Genomic DNA, 25,415 nt, shown 5'->3' with positions numbered 1-25,415 from the left:
ATACAGAATGAGGTGAACTGTTTTACTGAACTGTTATAATGCAGTATTAAAGGATGCTAGTAGCTGAAACCATGAGCTGTTTCTGTAATGAGTCTATTTAAGAAAGGACTGTAGAGAAAAAAGAAGAGAGGAGCTACTAAGAACAGCAGGAGAAAATAGAGCCCAATTATATCATCTCTTCACCTTCTCTTTCTAAGGGTGGGAAAGAAAAAGACTTGCCATCTCTCTCCCTGTAACAGGCTGAGCTGATAAGAACAAATGTTAAATACAGTCCATATTTTTACTGTCTGTAGCCTACAATGTAGGAGAGGGAATTTAAATATTCATATTTTTTCTATCACATAACATTAGCACTGCATATTGCTGTTCCAAAAAAGAGGGAGGCTATTTCTATACCATGGTTTAAAAGCCAAAGGTAGACACATGGTCATATTTTCAGATATGATTCTGCAATTATTTGCACAAAACCACAGCTATATTTCCACTCAAGGCCCACTCAGTTTTTTCACATACAGCAATGCACTTACATGTACGCCTTAATATTCTTACAGTCACTTCAAATATGGTTTTGAAGATGTGGGAAAAGATCAAACCACAATGTACATTAAGTACTTACTGTAGTCCCTGCAGTTCAATGAATTAGTCCACCTCGAGACTGCTCACATAGCATTTAGGAGGTCTGACCTGGAGCCTTTAGAGCAGCATAAGATGCATACATTTGAAGATAACCATCTTGAGCACAGATAATCCTAGGCATGCAGATGCCCAACCTTCACCAAAATGAATGTCTAAATGCCTGTGAGGACCTGAGAGCTGGTCCATCCTGCCTCTGGGTTACTTATTTTCTATCCACCTCCCTCTAGTGTCCTATGCAATATATTATCATCAACTCACTGGACTGCATTACTGATTTTGTATCATTGCACTAGATGCTATGTAGGCATACTCCCTGTGCCTTGGATACACTGCCTAGTTGCACTTGTACACAGAGATAGAAAACTTGCAGAGTGACTGAATTGGTACTCAGTGCTTTCCAGGATCAGAACTGAGGCTAAAGAAAACACTTCAGAAATAGCAATCTTCTACTAGCCTTAACTGTCACTGAGGATGGTTACTCAAAGGGAGGATTTAAAGAGCACTAGCATGGCCTCCCTTGAAAAGCAATAAACAAGAAGAAAATGTTAAAAAAAAATTGGTTTATAACTAATATTGAAGACATTCATTCAGAGAAAAAACATGCATATAAAAAGCTTCCTCCAAAATAGGTAAGCTAGCCAGGAGCACTGTCTCCACATTGCTGTCAATTTGCAATTGTTAACATTAAAAAAAATTATACTCACCATCTCCAGGCACTGACATGAAATGAGCGTTAACCCGTTTTTCATCCTCTCCGTACTCATTCTTTGCTAGTAAGGTATAAGCACCATTGTTCAGATGGGTAGGGTTGTCCAGCTGAAGGCAGCCGTGGTATTCACTTTGGTTGATAACATGTATTTTAGTACAGATGTATTCAGACTCATTCAGTATAACCCCTTCATAGAACCACTGCAATGTGGGCTTAGGGTTCCCTTTCACAGTGAATGGAATACACCAGTGGTGGTCCGGGGTTGGAGATTCAATAAATGTGATATTTGGTGCAACTATATTGGGAAAAAAAGAGTGAAGAAAATCAGAATATCCCAAACATCTTTTTTTCTCGGGTTATCAGTGCTAAAATACGCTACTTGAAGGAATTATACCTATTTGGAGGATACTCACACAGGAAGCCCACCTGCTCTGCCTTGGGTACTGTGTTCACAACTTAAATGAAGCCATTCTTCAGAAAGAAACAAAACAAACTAGTTTCAGACAAAATGTGAACCCCCGTTAAATCACTTACTCTCCAAGGTGTGTAAAGTTCAGTTACCAGATCATTGAGAAGGGAGATAGGGAAATTTTAGCTGTACTGTGCTGAAAAAATGGCACAGAGGAGTGCTAAAGGAACAAAACAGTATTAAAAATATTTAAAAGTCAACCAAAAGCAAGTAGTACTGGAAATATATTCAGATAGGAATCCAAACTTTCAGGTGATTCTTTAAAAGAATCAAAGCCAAAACAACTGATTTCATTCCCTGTATTCTTCTGTCAGGGAAGGACCATTTTCTACTATACATTTTCTCATTCTTTGTTCAGACATGCTAAATGTCTCAAGTTTACAGACTTCTGTTTCCCTCAGGAGATTATTCCAATACCTTGCACATTATTTCACTGTTAGGAAATTTTCCTTGATATTCATTCTTAACTGCATCCAATTTCATCTAGTTATACTCCCTTTTATCACTCATAACAGTGCCAATCTCACAATCTCATTTACACTTTTCAAACATTTCTAGTTTATGTCCCTTTCCATAGATATTACATCCCTAATTTCCACCTACAAAACATTTTAAGTGCTTCTAGAGTGATTTCTCAGGTTTACTGTCATGAGCACATGCTGAAAAAAATTTTCCATCTACAAAGTGTTCCATTCCCATCTTCATTTAAACAGAGGGTTGCAACCTGTGAAAACATTTCACATAAAATTAATTCAGGCTGTAATCTCAGATCTAAGAAGCCAATGCTTCTATACTACATGTCTCTTCCCCCTTCCTTGGCCCTGACAAATAATTATTCAAAGCTATGACAAATAAATTTACATCTGGCAGAACAAATGATGCGTGTTAATTTTTGAACAAAACAATTGTTGGTTTAGTTAAAAAAAATCTTTTAAATTTGTAGTTTATTACAAATAATTTCTATGACTTTTGATGCATTCATGTTTCTTAATTCCTAAGATAGTGTGTATGTATATGCACACCATTACAAACTGTTCACACTGACAGTACCACTGAGTATTTGGGGTTTCAGACATTTACTTACAGATTGCTCAGACTGGAAGATAAAGAATTTAGAAACATAATGTTTGCAGAAGAACTCAGAGCAGAAAAAGGTAAAAATAACAACTGCTCATTGGGCTATTCCCAGAATTAACTGCAACAGATAGTTCACATGCTTAAAGGGTGTTTCTATTTCAACAACCTGTGTGCCCAACGAATATTTATACCCAAAATAGTTATTGCCAATGTGGTTTAGCCTGCTTACGTACAGAATACTGTGAGCTTGGCAGAGGCTTGGTCCTCTCCCACAATATTCTCTGCTATGCAAGAAATCCACAGTCCGCTGTCCACAGATGAAACGTTCTTTATGGTTAGGGAGGCAGGATTCTTACTTGTGTCACTCTACAAATGATCAAAAAATATGGATGCGCCAAATATGGCATAAAGAATCAATGGAGAGAGGGGGAACCATTGGCCACAGTTCAACAGCATTTTCCATTTTGCCTTCCTTTTAGCTGTATCAAACTGTAATTAAGCAAAGCATTACTTTGGTGTCTTATACAAACAGATGAAAAACACCTACAGAACCAGTTGTAACCATCAGTAGCGGTGGATTCAAAGACCCAAAACCTCATTCATTTTTCCACCATGTCACTTTCTATTTCTCCCTTCTTTTGACACCCCTCTACACAAATTATTTTTCTGCACCCATTCCCCTGCTTATCCCTCTCTTCAGTTTCATGATTGATTTCTATGGTCTGTCTCTAATCTTTTTAATTTTTTTATTCCCTCCTATATTTTTTTCAGTCCTCGCTTTACTCTTCCTTTTATCTCTTTCATTTACACTTAGCTTGACATCTCTTCTACTACTGCCTTCTGAGCTCTACTGCACCTTGACAACAACATGTCTTCTCCCTCGTCCTTAGCCAAATGTCTCTTAAAAGCTTTTTGCTATCATGGAACCTTCCACAAGAGAGTATGTCCCTTCTACTAACTGAACTACTGACCAAGTGCTGCTTTACTGTGCTTGAGCACAGGCTAATTGAGGTAAGAATTATGATTTACAGAAAATTCAGTGCATTAAATGCTATATTAAATATGCAGCTATGCTACACTGCATAAAGTAAAATACAAAAATTAATTACAAAAACAAAGCAAAAAGTAATTACAAAGATTTAAAAAAAAATAATACCAGCTAGCAAAGCTAATTGTTAAAGCCTCTGTTATCTTAAATGAGGTCCTTAAAAAAACAGCCAAATAATTACTATTTCCATACTTGAATTTTTCATAAAATGCAAGATTATTTTATTAAAAAGGAAAGGAACCAAAACAAATTTAGAAAATAAACAACAATTATGATGATTGTTTAAAAAATGCCTTATGGGGTACTTATTGTACACATATGCTTTGATGCTGCACAGAACACAAGCAAATGATATGCTGCACCTGTAAAACCACAGTGACTTCCAGTGGTAGACAATGGGGACATGTGGGAACACTCTTGCATACGGGATTGCAGGACCAGAATTATAAACATAGAGATGACACCTTAAATCCACTTAAGTCAAATGTTCCATTGATTTCACTGTGACACTAGGGCAGGAGGAGTGGAAAAGACAACATCCCAATGCACCTTTCTCCATGTGCAGCTCTCAGCAGTGAGCAATCCTCAAAGCAGGAGTCAAAGCACAGGGCTTCAATTGCAGGCTCAGGATGAAAAAGGAAAAACCAAAAGGAAACCAAAACCATCACTCACAGGAAAGGAAAGTGGTGAATGACAAATGAGCTTTAAAAGGCACTCATTCTTCTGTTACTGAAAAGACTACTATGCTCCACAACTATATTATAAGCCTCTCTCACAAAGTCGTCAGGATAAAAAAGCTTTTCAGGAAAGCTCAAAGCAAACCGAACATGGCATTTGAAATACAGGAAGGTTAAAAAATTAGGTGATTTTACTTTTTGAACAGTATCCCACATTTATCTTGGCTCACAACTCAAAAGAAATCAAAAAATTAAAAAACCACAACTGCATAAATTCTTCAAACTGTTTTAATTTCTTGTTCTTGTTGATAACTGATGCATTTGGGTAGTTTTACACATTAGAGAAAAGTTTAAAAATAAAATTAGAGCTCTTCAAAGCTCTTATGAAAGCTGAAAGACAAGCTAGTCAAATTCTACATAAGTCGAATGTAATGACCTCAGTGAAGAAAGTGCAGAGGTTAAGAGACCCCAGAGGTCCTGTCTCTTCCATACTGCAGGAACAGTTTTGGAAGTACACATCATGCACTTTGTACAGACCAGAAAGCTTTAGGCAGTCTGTACTCTCATGAATGAAGGGGAGCCAATGCCATAAAATTGTAAATAACAGAGGATCTTGCACAGTGTACACAATGGCAATTTAGGAGGTCAACAGCTGCTTAAGAACTGCTTAAGTGCTTCTCCTTATCAACATCTCCATCAGAAAGAACTTAATCAGTACATTTCCACTGCACACACAGTCTAAGGCAGGTACACAGAATACCGGGATCTCAGGAAACAAAATTCCCACTGTCTGGATGGGTTTATTGAGGAAACATTTTCATACTTCATAAGAAAATTTTGCCATAGTAAAACCTTGACTTTGACTTTCATGACTCTCTTGTTATTTTGTTTTGTTAAAGGGAAATGAAACAAACTACAAAGTAATTAATATTTACAACCAAAGTTCCAGCATACCAAGCTTTTGGCCTAAAAATATAAGAAAATTAGAGAGACAAAGCTTTTCTCACAATTAGAGTAGATTGGACTTGTTCTCTCTATGCAGGTATTTGTGATAATAAAAAAGTACTTAAGCTTCAGTATCCTGATTTGTTACATTACTTCCATGAAATTACAACATTCTTATTTACGAAAGAACATCCAAAAACTTAAGTGCAAATCAGTTTCTCAAGGAATGAATGTTTGCCATTTTACAAAAGCACTGTAGCAGTCACCATGGATTGAAAGTAATTGGAAAATAAATGTAATCCTAACATTAGTTTTCTATTTCATAATTTTTATAAAAAGTTAATTAGAGACAAGGCTTTATTTATCCTTTGGCAGATGTCTTGTCCCTGAATTGCAACATATTTGAATACGAAACTTACCTCATGGTTTGAAACAAGATTAGTGAGCACCCAGGATACATTAGGGGGTGGCCCTCCAGTAGTATCACAGTACAATGTGATGCTCTTTCCTTCCACCACGGTGATGTTGTAATTGCTTAAGTTTGCTGAGGGCAAGTCTATGATATAGGCAAAAAAAAAAAACAACACAAAAAAACACACCCAAAAAAACCACCACATGGATATTTGTGTTTGCCAGAAATAGATACTGCTCAATTTTATGGGAAATGTATAAATGCAATCAAAACCACTGCTTGCTTGCTTACTTAAAATTCACTGTGGTCAGTTATTGTTCAGGAAGGGAGTACAAACAGCATTGTTGGAGATATATAAATATAATCCTTAAACTGCTACATAAAATTTTTTGTGCCTCCTTCATTTCACATCAAAAGGAAACATTCTAGCATGTGGAAATACATTAAGCTAATTATAGAGGGAAATGTTTCAGGTGGGCAAACAGTAGTTATCCTAACTTCAGGTTTTAACTTCCAAAAAAAAAAATCCTTCCATTTTTTAACACAGGAAATTTAATTTATCTCTGTTGTAGCAGTTGCAATGAAATCTCTATTTTCCAGGGACTAATTCACATTGTGGTATTCTCACAATTCTCTACTACAGTTAACATGAAAATCCCATTACCTCATGGTATCATATAAGAGATTGAAGCCCTCCCTCTCATACAGAGAGCTCATAGACAGCAGAGCAAAACCTAGATCTTCAAGTACAAAGCACACAAGAAGCAACCAAAGCCCTGAACAGATCAAACCAGAGGAGAGAAAGAACAGAAGAAAGGATCAGCGACTGCGCAGAGCTGCTATCCAGGGCGCTTCAGCAGACTTAGCTATTGCCCTCAAAAAAGAGGGAAAGAAGAAAAGCTGCGAGATGGTACCATTCACCAGTAAGCCAGCCTAGCTTTTGCAAGAGCCAGGACTTACCCACCATCTCACAAAGCTGTAAACCACTTCATATCTCATTTTTCTCATTCTTCAGTGCTCAAAGCAATGGGAACTTTCAAAAGAGTAATAGCACCAATATGCTGAGTGCTTCCAAAAACCCAACACGTTATAGATTACTTTGGAGCTAACCCTCCTCAAAAATATTGCCAAGAATGTCAAAAGACTTTAGGCATGCAAGACCTGACATCATATTTATTCGCATAGCAAATAATTACATAACATGCTGAATATTCCTTCAGAGATACTGTACCATCATTTGGAGCTCTTACAAATTGTAAGAATACTTACCCTCAATTATGAGGCATTTCTCATCAACAATTCCAGGAAAGTTTGACTTGCAATTTATCCTGTCAAATAACAGAACTTATTTGCTGTGCTGGATATCTATGTATGTATGTATGTATGTATTGGGTTTATGTGGCAAGGTTTTGATAGTGGGGGGCTGTAGGGGTGGCTTTTGTGAGAAGAAACCAGAAGCTGCCCCCATGTCAGACAGAGCCAGTTCCAGTTGGCTCCAAGATAGACCTGCCACTGGCAAAAGCTGAGCCAAGCAGTGACAATGGTGATGCCTCTGTGCTAACATATTTAAGAAAAGGGTAAAAAACGCTGTGCAGCAGCTGTGAGAGAGAGGACTGAGAAAAAATGTGAGAGAAACAGCTCTGCAGACACCAAGGTCAGTGAAGAAGGATGGGGAGGAGGTGCTCCAGGCACCAAAGCAGAGATTCCTCTGCAGCCCGTAGTGAAGACCATAGAGAAGCAGGCTGTCCTCTACCCCTCGGGGTTAGAAGGTAGAAAAATTAGGAGTGAAGTTCAGCCTGGGAAGAAGGGAGGGATGGAGGGAAGGTGTTTTTAGTTTTGTTTCATTTCTCCCTATCCTACTCTGTTACAATTAATTGGCAATAAATTAAATTAATTTCCCCAAGTAGAGTCTGTTTTGCCCATGACGGTAACTGGTAAGTGATCTCCCTGTCCTTATCTCAACCCATGAGCTTTTCATCGTATGTTCTTCTTGTCCTGTTTATGGAGGGGGAGTGATAGAGCAGCTTGGTGGGCACCTGATGGCCAGCCAAGGTCAACCCACCCTAATGTATTATCTTTTGATGACTTTTCCGGAAACAATGCTTCTCTTTCTCCCCCCCCACCCCCACTTTTTTTTTTTAAATTAGAGTATAGTAGTTTCGTCATCTACTTGCAGGTTTAGAAGTTTAACAAAGGGATTTATTTTTTTTAATGTAAAAAGTCCCATACAATTAACTGTCTGATTAGTACAAATTGTAACATGTTAATATGTTTGCTAGTTCAATAAAAGCTATATATACTGGAAATCTCTCTTTAAGTTTAATTAGTTCAATAAATTGAAATAAGAGGAAGTAATACCCAAGAAAAGACAAATCATTTGCCATGCCATGCTTTCTTGCCTATAATAAGATTTGAAAATTGGCACAAATACACAATAACTGCTTCAGCACTTCTAGTGCTTTAAGCGGTGCTGTAATGTGATTTCCAATATAGGTGTCACGGATTTCTTATATTATGTTCACTTTATAAATCATATGTTGAACTTTATTAAGACAAAGCTGGATGGTTTGTAGGCCTTCATGCAGTAATCTTTTAGCAAAGGTAGCCATCTGCTCTCACCTACTGTGAATTCAAATCTCATCAGAAATAAAACAAATCTTAGGGAACATTCAGCTGTTAATTATTAATTATTAATTAGGGAACAGGGAGAGAAGTAATGAGAACATTTGCTTTATAAAGTTACCCTTCCACATCACCTCTGAAAACTGTTCCAACTGCTCTTGCCAGACCCAAACTTAGAAAGAGATTGACTCCCCTATTCTTCCTGGCACTACTACTTAGGACTAAGTCTGCTTGCTGTGCAAGTCTGCACAGTTTCTGCTAATATTTTGGTGTTTTATCTCTGAGGGAAACAACTATATTTTGCTTGTATACTGCCAGGAAGTTATAAAATAATGACACTTATTATTCTATAGAGTTGTAAAGTTAGGTTAGAAACCGCAAGATCTTGCAAAAAATTATTGCAGAAAAAAAGTAGAGATATAACAATAATAATCACATTATAGTGTGCGTTTTATTCCCTTTCCGAGTCATAAGAGGTGGGTAAGAAAGAAACACATAAAATAATTGCTTTGGGATTCATTTCTCTGGTTGGATATTTTGTGTTGGTGAATGCAAGACCATTTTGGCTTCTATTTCAAATGGTACCCAGAGTGCGCCACAGCAGAACACACACTAGATGACCTCTGCTTGGAAAAAGAAGATATTAGCATAAGACATATCTAGAAAAGGTGATACACTGGACTTAGGTGTAAAGCAGTGATACCAAGCAGCAAAACCTGTACTGACAAAATAATTGCATATAAAAAGCTCCAATGTTCCCTAACAAAAACATATCACAGAATCACAGAATGGTAGGGTTGGAAGGGACCTCTGGAGATCATCTAGTCCAACCCCCCTGCCAGAGCAGGGTCACCTAGAGCAGGTTGCACAGGAACACATCCAGGCGGGTTTTGAATGTCTCCAGAGACGGAGACTCCACCACCTCTCTGGGCAGCCCGTTCCAGTGCTCTGCCACCCTCAAAGTAAAGAAGTTCCTCCTCATGTTTAGGTGGAACTTCCTATGCTCAAGTTTGTGCCCATTACCTCTTGTCCTGTCGCTGGGCACCACTGAAAAGAGCCTGGCCCCATCCTCCTGACACCCACCCTTTAAGTATTTATAAGCATTGATAAGATTCCCCCCTCAGCCGTCTTTTTTCCAGACTGAAGAGACCCAAATCCCTCAGCCTTTCTTCATAAGAGAGGTGTTCCAGTCCCCTAATCATCTTGGTAGCCCTTTGCTGTACCCTCTCCAGCAGTTCCCTGTCCTTCTTGAACTGGGGAGCCCAGAACTGGACACAGGACTCCAGATGCAGCCTCACCAGGGCAGAGTAGAGGGGGAGGATGACCTCCCTCCACCTGCTGGCCACACTCTTCTTGGCCACAAGGGCACATTGCTGGCTCATGGTCATCCTGTTGTCCACCAGGACTCCCAGGTCTCTTTCAGATGAGCTGCTCTCCAGCAGGTCAGCCCCCAACCTGTACTGGTGCAGGGGGTTATTCCTCCCCAGGTGCAGCACACTTGCCCTTGTTGATTTTCATAAGGTTCCTTTCCGCCCAACTCTCCAGTCTGTCCAGGTCTCTCTGTATGGCGGCACAGCCTTCTGGTGTGACAGCCACCCCTCCCAGCTTGTTGTCATCAGCAAACTTGCTGAGGGTGCCCTCTATCCCCTCATCCAGGTCATTGATGAATATATTGAAGAGGACTGGGCCCAGTACTGACCCCTGGGGAACACCACTCCTCACTGACCTCCAACTAGACTCTGTGCCTGTAATCATGACCCTCTGAGCTCTCTCTTCCAACCAGTTTTCAATCCACCCCACTGTCCATTCATCTAGCCCACTCTTCCTAAGCTTCCCTATGAGGATGCTGTGGGAGACCATGTTGAACACCTTGCTGAAGTCAAGGTAGTATGTTCAGTGTAGTGTGAGATCATTTATAGGAATCTGGGCGGGTGTCAGGAGGATGGGGCCAGGCTCTTTTCAGTGGTGCCCGGCCACAGGACAAGAGGTAACAGGCACAAACTTGAGCATAGGAGATTCCACCTAAACGTGAGGAGGAACTTCTTTACTGTGAGGGTGACAGAGCACTGGAACAGGCTTCCCAGAGAGGTGGTGGAGTCTCCATCTTGGGAGACATTCAAAACCCGCCTGGACACATTCCTGTGCAACCTGCTCTAGGTGACCCTGCTCCCCTGGTGGTCACAATGGGTGCATGTAGTCGTGATGGCTACACCAGGCTCAACTCCGAGAAGGAGTTTAGAAAGCAAGGGGGTCCTTTCTGAACCTCGTGACTCAACAGGAGGGTCTCCCTGACAGCTCTGTCTGACCTTGTCCTCTGTGCAGTAAATAACCAAGTGTGCCTCACCATCTCGAATCTTGTTAAAACACTGTCGTATTTATCATCAAACTTTGTTAAATCCCTGTTTTATATCAATAAATGTATTGCTGTTTCTCTCTACGAGTGAAGTACGTCGCTTCCATCTGTGACACCAGCACAGTAAGTTTAGATGGTAGCATAAGAAGACCACGCAAGATAGCCATGACATAATTTTCAGCTTTCTGGGGCAATGAGTTTCACAGGCATATTATCCAGGCTGCATGCAAAAGTATTTCCTTATATCAGTTCTGAAATTCGTCTATGTTTAAATTCATTGTTCATTCCCTGTTCTGCTAAGATAGGGAAAAGAAATTTTCTGAATGATCTTCTTAAGACCACTTAGTTTTATTTATTTTTCTCATGTCTCCTTTTTTCTCAATAATCTGTCCAAAGCTTTTCAATCTCTTCAAAAAAGGGAGGACAGAACTTGCTACTAAGAATTTTAAATTCTAACATAGAGAGTTATGCAGTTTAGTAAGGAGATGTATAACAAGTGTACACTTTCATTGTGTATAGGTGTATAATAGCTATGCTATTTCACTGCATAGAGAACATCTGTTTTCATATTGTCCTGGTTTTGGATGGGATAGAGTTCATTTTCTTCACAGTAGCTTGTATTGTATTTATGATGAAAACAGTGTTAACACACTAATGTTTTAGCTATTGCTGAGCAGTGCTTACACAGCATCAAGGCCTCTTCTGCTTCTCACACTGTTCTGTCAGCGAGTAGGCTGGGGGTGCACAAGAAGTTGGGAGAGGACACAGCTGGGACAGCTGACCCCCAACTGACCAAAGGGATATCCCATACCATATGATGTCATGCTCAGCAATAAAAGCCATGAGGAGCAAGGAGGGAGGGGACGTTTGGAGTTATGGCATTTGTCTTCCTAAGTAACCTTTACTTGCGATAGGGCTCTGCTTTCCTGGAAATGGCTAAACACCTGCCTGCCGATGGGAAGAAATGAGTGAATTCCTTATTTTGCTTTTGCTTTACCTATTAAACTGTCTTTATCTCAACCCATGAGTTTCCTCACTTTTACCCTTACGATTCTCTCCCCCATTCTACTGTGGGAGGAGTGAGTGAGTGGGACTTAGCTGCCGGACAGATTTAACCACAACACATATTCAAATCAATAACGCTTTATTCCAGGAAATAGGCAGCTCTGGATCAGAATAAGCAGTCACTTCCATTCACTACAGCACAAATGGACACAACAAAAGGCAAGCGGGGGGGAACTAATTTACATCAACTGAGTCTCTCTAAATATTATGTTAGGCTTTAGAAGTAAAAAAATCTAAGTAGGTGGGCTATTTACTTTCACAGACCATCATTAGTGCAAACTGATGGCTGAGGACATATTACAGTTAAACTGTCAAGCATTGCTAGGCAATGACTCATATTTTCACCATGCACAGCTGGGTAACAAACAGGAGGAGCTGGAGGGGCAGGGGTTGCCCTCTGTAAAAAAATGGATTAACCACACACAGTTGTCTTTGAAAAACAGCGATGAACAGGTCAAGAGTTTATGGGTAAAAATTAAGGAACACACCAACAAAGGAAACCTCGTGGTTGGTGTTTAACTACAGGCCCCCGATCAAGGGGAGCCTGTTGACGAAGCATTCTTACTTCAACTACAGGAAGCATCATGCTCACAGGCCCTGAACCTGCTGGCGAGCTTCAGTCACCCTGACATCTGCTGGAAAAGTAGCACAGCAAGCTGTAAGCAGTCCAGGAGACTCTTGGAGTGCATCGAGGATAACTTCTTAATCCAGGTGATAGACAGCCCAACCAGAGGAGAAGCATTACTGGACCTGTTGTTTACCAACACAGATTAACTAATTAGAGGGGTCAAGATTGGTGGCAGCCTGGGCTGCAATGATCATGCCCTGGTGGAATTCAGAGACTTGAGGGATATGGGCCAGGTGAAGAGTAAAGTCAAGACCCTGAATTTTAGGAGAGTGAGCTTTCAGTTGTTTAAGGAATTAGTGGATGGGACACCCTGGGAAACTGCCGTCAGGGACAAAGGAGCAGAAGAGAGCTGTCAGCTCTTTAGGGACATTTTTCTTAGAGCACAAGAGCTCTCGATTCTCATGTGTAAGAAGTCAGCAAGGAAGGCAGGAGACCAGCATGGCTCAGTAAGGACCTCCTGCTCAGAGGAAATGCACAGGCAGTGGAACCAGGGATGTGTATCCTGGGAAGAATATAGGGACACTGCCTGGATATGGAAGGATGGGATCAGGAAAGCTAATGCACAGTTGGAGATTAATTTGGCGAGGGATATGAAGAATAATAAGAATAGCTTCAACAGGTATGTTGGACAGAAAAGGAAGATTAAAGAAAATTTAAGGGGGGGGGGTACATAAGACAGGAGAACTAGTGACAACTGATATGGAGAAGGCTGAAGTATGCAACAAATTTTTTGCCTTAGTTTTCATTGGTAATCTCCCACATCTCTCAAGTCCCTGAACCTCAAGGCAGATACTGGGGGAATTCAGTTCCTTCCTTCATAGGAGTAGATCAGGTCTGAGACCACCTGAGGAACCTGAACATACACAAGTCCATGGGACTCAACAACATGCATCCCAGGATCCTGAGGAAACTGTGTGATGTAGTCGCTAAGTCACTCTCCATCATATTTGAAAAGTCATGGCAGTCAGGCGAGGTCCCCAGCGACTGGAGAAAAGGGAAATATCCCACTCATTTCTAAAAAGGAGTACCCTAGGAACTACCAAGCAGTCAGCCTCATCTCTGTTACTGGTAAGATCATGAAACAGATCCTCCTACAATGTGGGGACTGCATCAGTGGACAAGGGAAGAGCTATGGATGTCATCTACCTGGACTTCTGTAAGGCCTTTGATATAGTCCCCCCACAACATCCTTACTGCTAAATTGGAGAGATATGGGTTTGATAGATGGATTGTTGGATGGATAAGGAATTGGCTGGATGTCTGCATCCAAAGGGTTACGGTCAATGGCTTAACATCCAAGTGGAAACCAGTAGCAAGGGGTGTCCCTCTGGGGTCCATACTGGGACCAATGCTATTTAATATCTTCAGCAACAACATAAACAGTGGGATTGAGTGCACCCTCAACAGGTTTATGGATCACACCAAGCTGAGTGGTACAGTTGATTCGCTTGAGGGAAGAGATGCCATCCAGAGGGACCCTAACAGGCTCGAGGAGTGGGCCCATGTGAACCTCATGAAGAAGGCCAGCTGCAAGGTCCTGCATCTGGGTTGGGGCAATCCCCGCTATCAATACAGACTGGGGGATGAATGGATTGAGAGCAGCCCTGCAGAGAAGGATCTGGGGATAATGTTGGATGAAAAATTGGACATGAGCTGGCAATGTGCGCTCGCAGCCCAGAAAGCCAACAGCATCCTGGGCTGCATAAAAAGAAGCGTGGCTAGCAGGTCGAGGGAGGTGATTCTCCCCCTCTGCTCCGCTCTGGTGAGACCCCACCCAGAGTACTGCATCCTGAATCCATTTCTGGGGTCCCCAGTACAAGAAAGACATGGACCTGCTTGAGTGAGTCCAGAGGAGGGCCATGAAGATGATCAGAGGGCTGGAACACCTCTCCTATGAGGACAGGCTGAGAGAGTTGGGGTTATTCAGCCTGGAGGACAGAAGGCTCCGTGGAGACCTTACTGTAGTCTTTCAATACTTAAAGGGGGCTTATAAGAAAGAGAGAGAGACACTTTTTACTAGGGCCTGTAGAGACAAGACAAGGGGTAATGGTTTTAAACTGAAAGAGGGTAGATTTAAATTGGACATTTTTTTATGATGCGGATGGTGAAACACTGGAACAGGTTGCCCAGGGAAGTTGTGGATGCCCCATCCCTGGAAGTGTTAAAGGCCTGGTTGGATGGGGCTTTGAGCAGCCTGGTCTAGTGGGAGGTGTCCCTGTCCATGGCAGGGGGGTCGGAACTGGATGATCTTTAAAGGTCTCTTCTGACCCAAACCATTCTGATTTTATGATTTCTACCATATAAACTGTAATTAAATTATCTTCCTAATTTTCACATGAATTATCTACAAAGCAGAGCCTTTTGACCAAGAAATCACAGGGGTCTCTTCCAACTTCAGAGGAAGAGATTCATTAGAGAGGCATCCTATTATCAAGACTTTTACTACTGTCCTGGTTTCAGCTGGGGCAGAGTTAATTTTTTTTTCTAGTGGTTGCTGTGTTTCAGATTTAGTATGAAAGGAATGTCAATAATGCATATTGTTTTAGTTGTTGCCAGGTGTTATTTATATTTTTCAAGGACTTTTTTCAGCTTCCCATAGAAGCTGAAAAGGAGCCTAGACAGAACAATGGAATGGCCAATGGAATATTCCGTACTATAGATGTCATGCTCAGTATGTAAATGGAAATTGTCCGGGGGGTGGGAATCCACAATCACTGCTCGGGATGGTGCCAATTCACCAGATGGTGAGTGTGACTTGTGTCATTACTATTATTGTTATTATTGTTATTGTTCTTTTCTTTTTCTGTTATTGTTTCTATTAAAGTGTCTTTATCTCAGCCCACAAATTTTTTTTCCTTTCTCTTTCCCCTCCTTTTCTCCTTCTACTCCTTGCCATTCTGGGGGAAGGGGGAGAGAACTGCGTGAGTGGCTGCATTGTCCTAGCTGTTGGCTGGGGTTAAACCACAACTGTACAGGCTACTTACTACATTATGAAGTAATTAACATCTGCAAGAAAAAAAAAAAAAAGAGTATGTTTGCTTAGTTCCTAAAAAAAAAAAGATTAAAAAAATCAACAAACCACACATGGGATGAACCATTTAATCAGTAGAGAAAATTAGAAAATGTTTCATTAACAAAATTCACAAAGGCCTGCATGCCTAAAATTTCTCCTGACATCCAAAGGAGCTAAAAGGCGCTTCTTCCTCTATTTCAGTTATACTTACTAGCCTCTCAGACTGTGCTAGACATTAAATAAACCAACTACATCAGTGGGTTTTCTTGAAACTGTCTTGTGCTTTTAAACAAAGAAAAATATGTACAGAAATGCTGAAAGCAACAGCCATGCCAGCCATGCATCGGATCTTTTAGATATCTTCCAGAACACAAGCCATGCTCATGAAGATTGTCATTTGTTTTCACCAAGGATTTCCTATTCTGTCTCTAGGAAATGGCTGTGTTTTCATCTACCTCTTCTAATTAAAAAGCTATGTCCTACATTGGTTCATACCAGAAAAGGTAAATTAAGGGGAAAAACTCACCAGAAGAGGCGGGGGGGAAGAAAAAGAAACAGAGTGCATAAATCCTGTAAATTAACATTAAACCAAATGTGGGAATAATTTGCAGGTCTGTGCTAACATTCACACAGTTCTTCAGCAAAAGGCGCATTCCTCATATGCAAAATTCCATATACTGATACTTCAGCTTGAATGTCATGTATGCTCAGACAAGGGCATCTTTCCTCCTCCTCTTCCCCCTCTAGTTTGAAGTGCCACCTTCCCTTCTCATGCCAAGTATTTTAATTGAGTATTTTAATATGTCCACAGGACATGCACATGTGTACATACATGCATCCACATAGCATCAAGAGGTCAGAAACAAGTCTGCTGGGGCTGCAGATTCTAAAGAATTCAAAAGAAAGAAATAATGTCTCACACATTTAATTCTGGGAATTTAACACTGAGAATTTTCAAAGGATAATCCTAGCTACCCTAGTGGTTTCTAGACATGCTAGACAAGGACATTAAAAGAGGCTATGCTGTCACTCCCATTTTGTGTCGATTGATTTCAATCCACCAGGAGACCTTTCAACACCTGGCAGATGAATCTACCTTCTAGTCCATCCAGACAGAGCAGCTGGTCAGGTCAATTTAGCTCAACTCAGTATCATCTCCCATTTCAGGTAAATCAGACCCTGCAGTACATAAGACCACCAAACCAGGTTATGCATTAGCGTCATTAAACACAGCACACATTGGGTCTGCAGCAGGTCTCCTCCATGGCTCTAACCCGCCAGCAGCTGCAATCAGTGTTGCACCCTCCGTATAGCCAGCGGAGAGAAGGGCACTCAGTCAGCAATGATGGAAGGAAGAAAGGTATAATTTGTTTGTTCCTCCTGACATTCACCTTTACTTACAGCTTTCCCAATCCAAATCAGTTCTCCGTGAGGAAACTCTGCTCTTTTCTTCTTATCTGCCTGCTCCTGAGCACCCCATCCCACTAAGACAACTCCAGACTTGAATAGGCTTCACATCACATCAGAAACATTCTCTTTTGCATAGCCTATGCAAAGAGTTTTATCGGTGTGAAAACTAGATATTTAATTTTTTCTCTTTCAGTAGGCATGGGTTTTTTTCTGAATTTCCTTCCTGTAGTCCTAGCCGTAGAGTCTGTATTTTTGAAGGAAAAGAAAGATTTCATTAACCTCACATATCTGAAAAAAAATTCAAGGAAGCAAAATCTTGTGTCTGTTCAGCTTGGAAGCACTACTATTTTGTTCAATAAAGGCACATGCATCTTAGATAATTCTTGTCTGTTGTCTGTAATTGATGTTCTGTTTTCCTGCACTTGACTAACAGTATGTTTTTAAAGGTTCAAGAAAAAAAAAAAGGCTTTATGTGAAGCTCACAAAATTATTCCATGTGGCATGAAAGACCGGTGAGTGGTTAATATTTCCCCCCAAAACCTTTTCCTTTAGCAGCACTGTTGTCATCTTGATAGGTATCTTGTCAAAAAGCATGTTTATTTTTCCTTTCTCACAATATCTTAGTAAGAACTTTATGTTAAAAGAGTATTACCGCAGTTTGGGACTTTCATATCCAGCAAGGCTGTCCTCTTGGTGTTGTCATCTATGCAATATAAATCCCGAGTGTCTCTGTAGAACTTGGTCTCTTGAAATTTCTTGATCCACATAATTTCACAGGAACACTTGAATGGATTGTCCAGCAATATCCTACAGCAAAAATCAAACGATTTCTTAAAAACATATAATGCATATAGAAAAAAGTTTCAAAGCACTCGTGGGTAAAACTAAAAGTTGAATTCTACTTTAACTAAAAGTTGAACTCCACTTTAAAAAGGTATGGATCAAAGAGCTCAGTGCAGTGCAAACTGTAAAAAGATATGGTTTCTTTGTAGAAAATGAAGCCCTGTCTGCATCAACTAAGAATCCATCCTGCCACAGATCAGAGAGATCACACAGGGGGCTCAATTCCTGACTCCAATTCACTGGCGTAAATCAGGAGTGCCTGGAGAATTGGGCTTTCCACTAAGATCCATTTTATTTCATGGCAGCTAAACACATCAGAAATTCTTCCCTTGTATGATAGACTCTGCTCAGCTATCTCAGAAAGACCACTCCAGAAAAGGTTTATTGATGTTAAGTGGATAAATTCTTTATAGAGCCAAACAGTTATGTATTATAGGCAAATTCTAATTCTAATCATAAAAAAGGATTTTTACACAACCTTAAAGATTCATCATGTATATCACTCTGGAAAAATCTCACAGTAAAAGCACTAAGTAATGTCATGAAGAAACACTAACTGAAAAAATGGCCCTGAAACAGAAATGTATAGTATAATCTAGCTATATAGTATGCTGTATGAAATTTAAATCACTGATTAGCAAATTTATCCAATTTTATTTTTAAAATTTAATTAAAACAAATGTAATGCAAAAAAGCCCAAGTGAAATATGAACAGAAACATCCCAATACCTAGCTAACAAATGACCCAGTATCTCATTTTTTCTCCTAAAAGCATAGATGAAGTCCAATAAAGCCTGTGCGTATGACTGCTTGAGGTATCTCATTATAAGAACAATTATTCTTACCAAAATTTCACAAATGTTTTTGATGTACAGAAACTAAATTCAAGTTGCTCATAAAATCTGTACTCATAAATGCTTGGGGCTGCCTCCTGAGGATATGAGTGTGCAAATAATCATGAAATACTCAGCTTTGTAGAGATGCAACCTGTTCCCCTGCTGGACTTTTACAGCACTACTGCATGGACAAGAACTTCTCTACCCACCCTGCCTCAAGCGTCACAGGGGGGATAGGGAATGGGGGGGGTTACAGTCAATACATAACAGTTCCTCTCTGCCGCTCCTTCCTCCTCACATTTTTCCCCTGCTCCAGCATGGGTCCTTTCCATGGGCTGTATTCCTTCAGGAAAAAAAACTCTGCTCCAGCATGGCTTCTCCACAGGCTGCAAGTCCTTCAGGAAACATCCAGCTCCTGCAGTGGGGGGGGTCCTCCATGGGCTGCAGTGTGAATAACTGCTCTGGCATGGTCTCTTCCACAGGCTGCAGGGAAATACCTGCTCCACTGTAGTCCTCTCCATGGACTGCAGGTGAATATCTGCTCCAGTGCCTGGAGCACCTTCTCCCCTTCCTTCTTCTCTGACCTTGGTGTTCACACTGCTGTTTGTTTCTCACCTTTTTTTTATTTTTCTCTCCTCTTCTGCCTCTCTGGCATTTTTGCCCTTTCTTAAATATGTTTTCACAGAGACACCACCAGCTTTGCTGATTGGCTCAGCTTTGGCCTACGGTGGGTTCGTTGCCAAGCCAGATGGAACTGGCTCTGTCAGGCAACAGGGGCAGCCACTGGCCTGATCTCAGAAAGGCCACCCCTGCAGCCCCCCTGCTACCAAAACCTTGCCATGTACACCCAATATAGCAAGACAGAATATGAACATTAGGATCCAGTGGGTCAAAACCTACAACGGGCATTTTCCAAACAACAAGATTTACTTTTGATTTTCTGTTTCATCAATAACTTCCCTTTAAAGGAGAAATCTCCCTTGAAATGTGTCTGAGCAATCCTTTTCTTCCATTGTTTTAAATTGTGTTAACCCCACCCAAAGAGCCAGGCACATCATAGGCAGGATGCTGGATAGAGCTATGATGGCTCTCCACGTACTCTTTTGTGAAAAAAAAAAACCTGACTTAGTAGAAGGAAATTACAGGACTTTATCTTGTTTGCTGTAATTTTACATCTGTAGCTGGTTTATCCTAAAAGAGGAAGCCTTTCAAAGTGTCATCTCCTTCTCTGCAGTATCTGGAGAATTTTTCCTACCTCACCCTAGTCTGAACTTTTCATCCACTTTGCTTTAAAAGTGTGCTACCAACAAGATGCTTGTCAGATTTAGAACAAGCTCCTCAGAAGCTATTTATAGCATCATTCCCCTCTTAGATTCTCCCTCCAATACTCTTCCGTCCCTCCTCTTACCAACAGAATTACTCAACTGATTCTGGTTTTATCCCTGCTTTTCCACCCTTCAGGCTCAGCTCCACCCCCCCTTTCCCTTCCCTCACTTCTATTTATCCCACTTTATTGTAATCTTTGTTTGCATAACTTTCCTAACTTTCATGTGTTTTTTCATCTCTACTGTCCCACTCTTTCCCAAGCCCCTATCTCAGTTTTATATCCTCTCTCTCTCTCTTAACTTGGGCCCCATCACATATTGCCTCCATACCTCAAATATTAATCAGTTTAGTCTTCACAACATCCATTTTTCCATGCCTTGATCACTCCCAGTAACCATTTCCTCTGCATCTACTCCCATGACACTGAATGTCCATTGTTAAATTCCGATATTAACAATATAAATGTATTTGCACCTACTCTGCATCAGCCAGATGTTTTGCCAATAAATACTATTTCCCTACCTCATCAAATTAATTCCCATGATTCCTGTCACATATTTATAATGTTTGATTCTGTCATTCTCTGTCCCAAGTCCTTTTTTATTTCCTTCCGCCCAGGAGCAAACCAACCTCTTCAAAAAGATCAGCAATTTCTTACATCATCTCAGTGAATAGATATGTAGGGATTTGACTTTTTTCTCCTTCAAAAATCTAATAAGCACCCACTTCACCCACAACCTAAAATAAACTGTTCACCTGAGATGGAGAGGTTCAAGAACAGCCTGATCTGTACTTCAGACTAAATCTTTTAAAGACAGCAGACTAATTTCAAGAAAACACCAACAGAACTGAGAGTAGAATATGCCTTTTAAAATGCTGTCACTTCCTTTTTTTACACATCTCCTGAGCTAGAGCATATTCACTCTTATATTTCTGCAGTCCAGGGAGCAAATACAACTACAAACTATAGAAGTTACAGCCAAATACACAATCACATTTGCTTTTTGGCACAGACTGGATATGGCATATGAAGAAACTGGGACTTCAGAAGAAACAAACCCATGCAGGGCATATGGCAACAGGAGTGCTCTGCAACTAGCTAGTCTTTCCATCAGAGTGCTCAGCAATCACCAAGTTACAAAAGAAAATTCCAGCAAACAATGTTTCCTAGGATGCAAAGAAAATAATTATACCAACTTAATTATCAACAAAACATACCTAAGGGGCATAACCTTGTTTGCAGCACTGGGATTTGTTCACTTAATTTCTCACGTGCTGAAATAACAACATACACCAGAAAAGGCTGAAGATTTCAAGGCTGGCGTTGCAATTCCTGGGCTGGTGCTTCAGGCTATTTCTGACCTGGCTCTGAGCTCTAGGAGAGCAGCCTGTTTGTCCCCCCACAACTCTGTCCCTCCTAAAGCTCTTGTGGGCTCTGTGCAGTCCCACATATAAGCAAAGACTGCACAAAACAACCATTTCTCTTACATTTTTAACACAGCAGCCCAATTCCAGGACTTAGAAATTCTTCTGAGAGAAGTCAGCGCGAAGAACCACTAATCAGAGCTTTATACAAAAGAAAATCTGCCTGCCTTATTATCTGTGCTAATACCCCCAATCACAAAGTCATTCAAAAACTCTACCTTTTCTGTGAGCCCCAAATTTAACAAAACAAATAAGATGCAACAACATCTGCCACGCAGGCATGCTACATCCTCTTTCCCCCTTTTTTACTCTTTAATTATGTGATTTTGGAATGTATAGCAATATAGAAGTTCTGCTTGAAAAAGCACCGAATAAAAAAGTAATATTAAAACAATCAACAAATATATAGAATCATAGAATGTGTTGGGTTGGAAGGGACCTTTAAAGGTCATCTAGTCCAACCCCCCTGCAGGAAGCAGGGACATCTTTAACTAGATCAGATTGCTCAGAGCCTCATCAAGCCTGGCCTTGAATGTCTCCAGGGATGGGGCCTCCACCACCTCTCTGGGCAACCTGTTCCAGTGCCTCACCACCCTCATTGTAAAGAACTTCTTCCTAATGTCTCATCTAAACCTACCCTGCTCTAGTTTAAAACCAGTGCCCCTCGTCCTATCGCTACATAACCTTGCAAACAGCCCCTCCCCAGCTTTCTTGTAGGCCCCCTTCAGGTACTGGAAGGCTGCTATAAGGTCTCCCCAGAGCCTTCCCTTCTCCAGGCTGAACAACCCCAGCTCTCTCAGCCTGTCTTTGTAGGAGAGGTGCTATTGACCACCACCCTCTGGATGCGACCATCCAGACAGTTCCTTATCCACCAAACAGTCCACCCATCAAATCCATATATCTCCAACTTAGAGAGAAGGATGTTGGGGGGGACTGTGTCAAAGGCCTTGCAGAAGTCCAGAGAGACAACATCTGTAGCTCTCCCCTTGTCCACTGATGGAGTCACTCCATTGTAGAAAGCCACCAGGTTGGTCAGGCAGGACTTGCCCCCGGTGAAGCCATGCTGGCTGTCCTGAATCACCTCCCTGTCCTCCATGTGCCTTAGCATAGCTTCTAGGAGGATCTGTTCCACAATCTTCCCAGGCACAGAGGTGAGGCTGACAGGGCGGTAGTTCCCAAGGTTCTCCTTTCTACCCTTTTTAAAAATGGGTGCGATGGTTCCCTTTTTCCAGTCACCAGGGACTTCACCTGACTGCCATGACTTTTCAAATATCATGGAGAGTGGCTTGGCAACTACATCAGCCAATTCCCTCAGGACTCTGGGGTGCATCTCATCAGGTCCCATAGACTTGTGTATGTTCAGGTTCCTCGGGTGGTTATGAAACTTGTCTTCACTTACAGTGAGAGGGACTCAGTCACTTGCTGAGACAAACAGCTGAGGTGTTGGCATGTCGGCAGCGGAGTCGGGCGATCATGGCGAAAAGGGGCTTTTCCCAAGTTTTTCTGAGGCTGGGACAAGCCCAGGGAGCACACAGGGAGTGAAGTAGGATTTGATATATTAAAGCTGTAAACTAATTGAAGTAGGAGCTTAATTTAGGAGACTGGGTCCTTTAAGGCTGTACAAAGAGCAGATGCAACAGTTGTAGTACTAAATGTCAGAAGTTATCTACTATTTTTTAAGAAAGAATGCTTTAGGACAATACAACCTTGTAGTAGAAGCTTAAGGACCCAGGATTACTGAGGAATGCAGAGACTAGTCAAAGCTAACACTTTTGATGTGCCAGCAAGAATAAAGGAGTAGAGGCCTGCAGTTGACCCAGAGGTCACAACGATGAAGAGGAGTGGAGGAAGTAAATGACCACCAGATGTCTCTGAAGACCACTGAGAGACTCTAGTGTGCATGTGGGAGTGGGCAGTAACCTGTAATAATGAGTTAATGAATAAGTAATCATTTCTTGGAAAACTAGTGACTATGCATAGATAGTATGTATTTAAACTGTACATCTAAATCAGTTAGCGCACACATTAGGTGGAGCAATCCCCTGTGCACCCGGCGCTGCAATAAAGAATACCTGCTTAATAGTCACCAAGGCTATTGAGTCTTAACTTCGGCATTTCACGGCATCAGGAGCACACAGGGAGCCACCAAAAAAACCCTGAGCTGAAGGAGATCTGGTACCTTCTCCCTGCCAGACTGAGAGCAGTGGCCAAAAGGAGGCTAGCGAATGGAGGCTAGTCCGTACTAGGGGAGGCAAGTGAACTCCCTCCTTGCCCACATCCCCTAACCAGTATGCTTCCAGTATGCTTTCAAAAAGGGAAAAAAGGAAGACCCGGGGAACTTGGGTTGGAGGCGTTGGACAACACCAACTTGAGGTGTTGGAGTGTGTCCAGAGAAGGGCTACAAAGCTGGTGAGGGGCCTGGAGGACAAACCTTATGAAGAACGACTGAGGGAGCTGGGGTTGTTTAGCCTGGAAAAGAGGAGGCTGAGGGGAGACCTTATCACCCTCTACAACTACCTGAAAGGAGGTTGTAGAGAGATGGGGGCTGACCTCTTCTCCCTGGTGACAAGTGATAGGACGAGGGGAAACGGGTTCAAGTTACGTCAGGGGAGGTTTAGATTAGATATTAGGAGACATTTTTTCACTGAAAGGGTTATTAAACATTGGAATAGGCTGCCCAGGGAGGTGGTGGATTCACCATCTCTGGAGGTGTTTAAAAAAAGGGTAGATGGGGCACTGAGGGACATGGTTTAGAAGTGGCTCTTGTCAGGGTAGGCTAAAGGTTGGACTCGATGATCTTAAAGGTCCCTTCCAACCTCAACAATTCTATGATTCTATGATTCTATAATTCTAACTACAGACCAGTCAGTCTCACCTCTGTGCCTGGCAAGATCATGGAGCAGATCCTCCTGGAATCTCTGCTAAGGCACATGGAAAATAAGGAGGTGACTGGTGACAGCCAACACGGCTTCACCAAGGGCAAGTCATGCCTGACAAATTTGGTGGCCTTCTATGATGTTGCCACAGCATTGGTAGATAAGGGGAGAGCAGCCGAATCATCTACCTGGACTTATGCAAAGTGTTTGATACTGTCCTGCACGACATCCTGGTCTCTAAATTGGAAAAGCATGGATTTGATGGATGGACAACTCAGCGGATAAGGAACTGCCTAGATGGCCGCACTCAAAGAGTTGCGGTCAACGGCTCAATGTCCACATGGAAACCAGTGACGAGTGGTGTAACTCAGGGGTCAGTACTGGGACCAGTGCTGTTTAACATCTTTGTCGGTGACATGGACAGTGGGACTGAGTGCACCCTCGGCAAGTTTGCTGATGACGCCAAGCTGTGTGGCACGATCGACACGCTGGAGGGAAGGGATGCCATCCAGGGGGACCTGGACAGGCTTGAGGGGTGGGCCCATGCAAAACTCATGAAGTTCAACCAGGCCAAGTGCAAGGTCCTGCACAAATACAGGTTGGGCAGAGAATGGCTTGAGGGCAGCCCTGAGGAGAAGGACTTGGGGGTGCTGGTAGACAAGAAGCTCAACATGAGCAGGCAATGTGAGCTCACAGCCCAGAAAGTGAACCACATCCTGGGCAGCATCAAAAGAATCATGGCCAGCAGGTCAAGGGAGGTGATTCTGCCCCTCTACTCTTCTCTGGTGAGACCCTACCTGGAGTACTGCGTCCAGCTCTGGAGTCCTCAGCACAAGAAGGACATGGACCTGTTGGAGGGGGTCCAGCAGAGGGCCACGAAGATGATCTGGGGATTGAAACAACTCCCCTATGAGGACAGGCTGAGAGAGTTGGGGTTGTTCAGCCTGGAGAAGAGGAGGCTCCGAGGAGACCTTATAGCAGCCTTTCAGTACCTGAAGGGGGCCTACAGGAAAGATGGGGAGGGACTCTTTATCAGGGAGTATAG

At 41.8% G+C, this 25,415-nt stretch overlaps 1 protein-coding gene across 7 annotated transcripts in view; it reads right to left on the bottom strand.

The window, feature by feature from the left end:
• The window catches only part of LOC141735424 (BDNF/NT-3 growth factors receptor-like), a 211,421-nt gene that overhangs the window by 146,614 nt on the left and 39,392 nt on the right, over window positions 1-25,415 (bottom strand). For 5 of the 7 annotated variants that reach the window (XM_074568144.1, XM_074568143.1, XM_074568145.1 and 2 more), the window contains 4 exons: window positions 17,717-17,871; window positions 5,981-6,117; window positions 3,125-3,257; window positions 1,341-1,640 (listed from right to left, as the gene is read on the bottom strand). In XM_074568144.1, coding sequence (XP_074424245.1) covers window positions 1,341-1,640; window positions 3,125-3,257; window positions 5,981-6,117; window positions 17,717-17,831 — 685 coding nt within the window. In that variant the 5' untranslated portion in view covers window positions 17,832-17,871. Of the gene's footprint in view, window positions 1-1,340; window positions 1,641-3,124; window positions 3,258-5,980; window positions 6,118-17,716; window positions 17,872-25,415 lie in introns of those variants that run through there. The other 2 variants (XM_074568148.1, XM_074568147.1) reach the window with 2 other exon arrangements.

The sequence above is a fragment of the Larus michahellis genome, chromosome W (genome assembly GCF_964199755.1).
Source record: "Larus michahellis chromosome W, bLarMic1.1, whole genome shotgun sequence".
NCBI lineage: Eukaryota > Metazoa > Chordata > Aves > Charadriiformes > Laridae > Larus > Larus michahellis.
Note: the sequence above shows the minus strand (reverse complement) of the source record. Positions and strands in the feature narration are given on the sequence as shown.